This window comes from Sus scrofa, chromosome 2 (genome assembly GCF_000003025.6).
Source record: "Sus scrofa isolate TJ Tabasco breed Duroc chromosome 2, Sscrofa11.1, whole genome shotgun sequence".
NCBI classification, from domain to species: Eukaryota; Metazoa; Chordata; class Mammalia; order Artiodactyla; family Suidae; genus Sus; species Sus scrofa.
In genome coordinates, this window is record NC_010444.4 from 67,151,281 (window position 1) to 67,157,636 (window position 6,356).

At 41.1% G+C, this 6,356-nt stretch overlaps 1 protein-coding gene across 1 annotated transcript; it reads left to right on the forward strand.

The window, feature by feature from the left end:
* On the forward strand, positions 5,027 to 5,968 carry LOC100515649 (olfactory receptor 7G2-like). The gene has a single exon (XM_005652840.1). It carries the CDS (start codon positions 5,030 to 5,032, stop codon positions 5,966 to 5,968), a length of 939 nt encoding a protein of 312 aa, XP_005652897.1. The 5' UTR covers positions 5,027 to 5,029.

Genomic DNA, 6,356 nt, shown 5'->3' on the forward strand with positions numbered 1-6,356 from the left:
AAGACGCGGCTTGGATCCCGCGTTACTGTGGCTGTGGCTCAGGCTGGTGGCTACAACTCCGATTAGACCCCTAGCCTGGGAACCTCCATATGCCGAGGGTGTGGCCCTAGAAAAGACAAAAAGACCAAAAAAAAAAAAAAAAAAGACATACAATTGAAAATTTTATAGTGATTTTAATTTCAGCAACTTTCCTACATTCTATTGTGCTTTCTCATAAATTACCTATATATTTTTTAGCATTCTCTACCTAGATGCTAATATTATCTGTTAATGGTTATATTTTTATTTGTTCTCCAAAGCTTAAACCCACCTTATGTTGTTTGAATGAAAGTAGTGTTAGTAGATACTTGTTATATTGTTATTGGGAATATTTAAAGGGAATATTTTGACAGAAATAGATTCCCAGATACAGAGAACAAGCTGGTGGCTGCCAGAGGGGAAGGGGTGTGGGGATGGGCAAATGTGATGAAGGGGATTAAGAGGTACCAACTTCCAGTTATAAAATAAGTATGCCATGGGGATATAGTATACAGAATGGAGAATATAGTCAGTAATGTAATAATTTGTGATAGGTGATAACTAGACTTATGGTGATCATTTCAGAATGTATAAAAACATCGAATATGTTGTATACCTGAAACAAATATAACAGTAAATGACAATTATAATTAAATAAAAAATAATAAGGGGAATATTTTGAATATTTGACCATAAAGTATTTAATTTACTGTAGATTATCCGAAATACCCTTTTTGAGTGAAGGCCATTTCTTCTATTCTTTTTTTTTTGGCTATGCCCACAGCATATGAAAATTCCTGGGCCAGGGATTGAACCCACGCCATAGCAGCTACCTGAGCTGTTTCAGTAATAATGCCAGACTCTTAATCCAGTGTACCACAAGGGAACTCCCATTTCTTCTATTCTTTCATCGTTATTTTTATCATCATGGAAGGATGTTTCATTTATGCAAATGTTTTCTCCATTTATAGAAAATAATCATATATTGCTCTTTACCCGGTAAATGTGTCAAGTCATATTCAGTAATTCTAATACATGTATCTACTCACTTATTCATTCATTCACTCAATAAGTATTAATTTAGAACACACTGTTGCCAGGTCCTGTTTTCTGTAGTATTGGATGGGACAGAGCACAACCAGATGGAAATCCTGGTGCTCAGAGAGTATAAGAGGAAACCTCACTAAAATGAGTCTGGAGGCCACAACGGGGAGCTCTCCTATAGTACCACTCATGGACCCAAAGAACTGTCAATTACAGACTCTAACAGAAGAGTCATATTGCATCTTCTATAAGAAATTGACCATGCCATCAACTCAGCCAATCAGAAACGGTCATCACCCCAAACTCGTGCTTTTTTCCAACGGACTTTCATTCAAAACTTCAAAACTGAAGCCCCTCCCAACTTCAGCCTTTTTTTTCTTGTAAAATAAAATCCTTTCCTTTTTGTTGGTCTTGCATTTAGCTTTTGCAATAGCATGCTTGCCCTAGTTGCAGAGCTCTGCTAGTCTCAAATAAACTATTTTGCTAGTAAAATAACTGTTTTTTTAAAAATGAATTTAAAAATTTTGTTTCTTTTTTGGCCGCCCTGTGGCAAATGGAGATCCCTGGCCAGAGATCTGAACTGCAGTTGCAACCTCTGTGGCAACACCAGATCCTTAACCCACTGTGCTGGGTTGGGGATCAAACCTGTGTCCCAGTACTCTAGTGACACCACTGAACCTGATGTACCAGAGCGGGAACTCCTGAAATAATTGTTTTATTTTTAAACTCAAAAGGGGAAACAGGTGACAAACAAAAGAGATATTGTGGAGACACTGTGATGTGTCAAGCTTACTCTTTCTGGAAGGAAGCAGTCATTACTCCAGCTGCAGAGAGTGCTGCTGGCAGACAGCCCGTCACTGTCAATTCCCTTTGGGGTGACCTCCCGGAAGAGAGCCAGCTGCACCCAAAGTCCCTCCCTTTCCCAGGGTTGCATCTAATGCCTGATCAGTAAAGGTGTTTAAAGGCCTCGCTCTCTTGCCCCAACTTGGAGCAGCTCTGAACGGCTATTCCAGCCGTAAACCCTCTGCACCTTTTGGGAAGCTTGACGCTGGGTTTTCACTGCATTTCTTCCTGCTTTCTCTGCCCAGTCTTACTTTCTTCCCTTCTCTTCCACAAGGGTTCAAAGTAGGAGCTCTCTGCTAATCTCTGGTCTGCAGATCATTCTCTTTGACTCTCAGGGTGAGGCAATCAGCCAACATGAATCTGGGAAAGATAAGGATTTGTCACATTAAGGTCCTTTTGTTGCTTCTTCCTTTTCCCATGCCAAAGGTTTTGAGTTGGTGGTAGTCTCCTTATTTTCTTTGTTTTGTTGCCTTTATTTTGGGAGTCAAGTCCAAAACTTTCTTGCCTAAGCCAGTGCCAAAGAGTATAACCCCTGTGTTTTATTCAGGAGTTTTCCATTTCTGAGCTTACATTAAATTCTCCATCTATTCTGAGTTGACTTCTGTGACTGATGTCAGATGGGAGTCCAGAGTCATTCTTTAATCCTCCTCCTGAAACCGTCTCCACTTGTCTATGGGCATTAGTCAGCAGAGCCATTTGGCTCCAGCCCACCTAGCATTTTAAGTTTTGTGTCTTTTGGTGGTACATGGAAACTTTTATCTCTTTTGTGAGGCAGCTAAGGCTTTGTGTATTCTACCTGATATCCATGCATTTGAAATTTACTACTGTTAAGATGGTGAACAGTGACGTTAACATATCCTTCTGGGAGTTGCTGTGGTGGCTCAGCAGGTTAAGGACCTGATATCTCTGAGAGATGCTGGTTTGATCCCTGCCTCGCTCAGTGGGTTAAGGATCCAGCATTGGCCCAAGCTCCCATGTAGGTCACAGAAGCGAGTTGGATCGGGTATGGCCGTGGTTGAGGTTTAGACTGCAGCTGCACCTCTGATTGGACCCCTAGCCTGGGAACTTCCACATGCTTCCACAAAATTAAAAAAGAAATCTTGTCATGAATTTATTTTTATTTTTATTTCTTACTTGTGTTTTTTTTTAGGGCCATACCTATGGCGGAAGGAAGTTCCCAGGCTAGGGGTCCAATCAGAGGTGCAGCTGCCAGCCTATGCAACAGCCACGGAAACACCAGATCTGTGCCGCATCTGAGACCTGGACCACAGCACGTGGCAATGCTGATCCTTAGCCTACTGAGCAGGGCCAGGGATCGAACCTGTGCCCTCATAGATACTAGTTGGTTTTGTTCCCACTGAGCCATGATGGGACCTCCGTAAGTTTATTTGTAAAAATATAGCTTAAAAATGTAAGTAAGAAACTTCCCATAGGACAAATGAAAATATAGCCTACATGGATGAACACGTGAAAATATGGATGTCCTTGAAGGAAACTGTTTTAAAGTGAAGATGAACAGGGAGCCCCATCTGTATGTTAAATTAGGGATGAAATCTCATGAAATCTCCTAGATGAGAGATAAAACTGCACACGAGTGCTTTCAGAGACCTTCTATTTTATCATAGCACAATTTTATTTATTTAAGATCCAGCAGTGTGTAAAGAGCTTAACTTTATTTTTTTTTCATTTTTGAAAATGAAACTGTAGTTGACTTACAACGTTGTGCCAACAGCATCTTGAATGTAATGGTATCTCCCATGCATTGTCATGTCGTATATGTGTTCAAAAAAATGCATAGACAAAAGGCATTAATGCAGCAGAATGGAGCAATAAAACATGATGTAACAATACAGTGGATACTCTCTGGTGGTTAAAATTAATGAAGAGGGATTAACTAGAGCAACAACAGAGAAAATTAAATTACCCAAGAAGGCCAAGTGCAGAAGGTCTGGACAATATGCTGAGGACTGTGCTGGGTGCTCTTTATTTGTTTCTCATCCCCCTAAAGTTTCTGATGTTTCCCATCATAGAGATGAGGACACCAAAGCTTCTCTTACAACTGAACAATTTTCCCTTGCCTCAAAGAAAGGGCTGGTCCTGGATTAAATTCAGAGTGTTTGAGTAGACTAAACAGTAAAGGTTGTCACAGCCACTTCTGTCTCCTGCAGGCAAGGGAGGACCACTGCCTTACAGAGACAGTCCTGTAGGATGCCTGATTATTTATAAGTGTCATATGTCTTCTTGTCTTGTCATTCTCTGTCTTGCAAGGGCCAAACCCTGCTGCTCTTTTCATCTATTTTTAGAAGCCTATGCATTTCATTTATTCTCTCATCTCATTTTTTTAAATTTCAAAATATTTTATTATTATTTTTTAAAATAGGCCCCAGTCCTGAGCTTCCAGCCCATCCTGCCAACGCAAGAGCTACAAATGCTTGCTCAGCAGGTGAGGGGCACTCTAGTAGCATGTTTGCAAAGTGAATAAAAATCCATATAAAAAAATGTTCAGCTAGTTTCCATAGGAATGCAGTCTCCCACATTACTGCATCTGTGCCAACCCTACTCACATAGACATGTCCCAACTAACAGTAATTAAGGTAAACGTTCCCCCCAAACCCTTAATTCAAACTAAACTCACAGTTAACTGGTGGTTTTTTTTTTTTTTTTTTTTTTTTTTTTAATTATATGCCACTATCACCTTAGGGGAAGAAGTCCCATTAGGATGAGACAGAGACTGTCACTGACATTTGCCCAACTTCTCTTAGAATCAAGTGCCAATGCAGATGAGTTGCATTTCATGAGGGAGTCTTTGGAGCTCTAGTTTACAATTGAACCTGCGTTCTCATGGAGACTTTGTCAGGTCTTTAACCCACTGAGCCACAGTGGGAATGTCCATTTAAGCACTTTTTTATTTTTTAAAACTATGACATGGTATCAAATTCTCTGGAGGGTTTATTAAAACTCAGATTGCTAGCCCTGACCTACAGAGTTAATTGGCAGTACATCTGGAGTGATAGCAAACATTTGTGTTTCTAACAAGTTCTCACTTGCTGCTGCTGCCCCTCCTCTGGGAACCATTCATTTCCTTTTTTATTTACACCATTTCCCCACCAGATGCATCAACAACATGGAATCCAAAAATCAAACAGATGTTTCCAAATTCCTTCTCCTGGGATTGACAGAGGATCCAGAACTGCAGCCCTTCTTATTCTTCCTCTTCCTGTCCATATACCTGGTCACTGTCCTGGGAAACCTGCTCATCATCCTGGCTGTCAGCTCTGACTCCCACCTCTACACCCCCATGTACTTCTTCCTCTCCAACCTGTCCTTCACTGAAATCTGTTTAAGCACAACCACGATCCCAAAGATGCTGGTAAACATCCAAACACACAATCAGAGCATCACTTACAGAGGTTGCCTTATCCAGATATGCTTCATCTTGCTTTTTGGTGGTTTTGAAAATTTCATCCTTGCTGTCATGGCCTATGACCGCTATGTGGCCATTTGTCACCCCCTCAGGTACATGGTCATTGTGAACCCCCAGCTGTGTCTTCTGCTGGTCCTGCCCCCACTGCTCATGAGCACTATAGTTGGCCTGATCCTTAGTCTGACAATGTTGCGCTTGTCCTTCTGCAAGAACCTGGAAATCCCCCACTTCTTCTGTGAACTTCCTCAGGTCATCAAGCTGGCTTGTTCTGATACCCTCATCAACAACATCCTGATATATTTAGCGATTGGTGTATTTGGTGCTATTTCTCTCCCTGGGATCATTTTCTCTTATATTCGGATTGTCTCCTCTGTTTTGAGAATGCCATCAGCAAGGGCAAAGCTTAAAGCTTTTTCCACCTGTGGGTCTCACCTCTCAGTTGTGTTCTTGTTCTGTGGGACAGTTTTTGGGGTGTACATTAGTTCTGAGGTTACCACCTCTCCCAGGAAGACTTCAGTGGCTTCAGTTATGTACATTGTGGTTCCCCAAATGATGAACCCTTTTATCTATAGCTTGAGAAATAGTGACATGAAGGCAGCCTTAAGAAAACTCATTAGAAAGCTATCTTCTTTCTTGTGATTGTACCATCTACTTGGCACTGGATTTCTAGACTGAGGCAAGGAGTTAGGAATCCTGGGTGAGCCCTATTGCCTGATCCCTTCATCAACAAGTTCTTCTAAAACAGCCAACAGCAGAATTTCCAAGTTAACTCTAACATGTGGTTGACCCGAGACTTTGCTTTTTGTCAGCCCTATGATGTTTGGCACCTAATTTCAAGGCTTCACTTCAATTTCTTTGCTCAATTTCTATAGAAGTAGAGCCTGAAGCAAGGGTTCTAGTTTGAAAGGATTTTTTGTTTTGCATTACTCTCAGAAGAAGGAATATTGCTGAAATAATGTAGGAAAGGAAGTACTGAAGCAATGCTTTCATCATATCTAGAGACCAGCTTCCACCTGATGTATGGTAG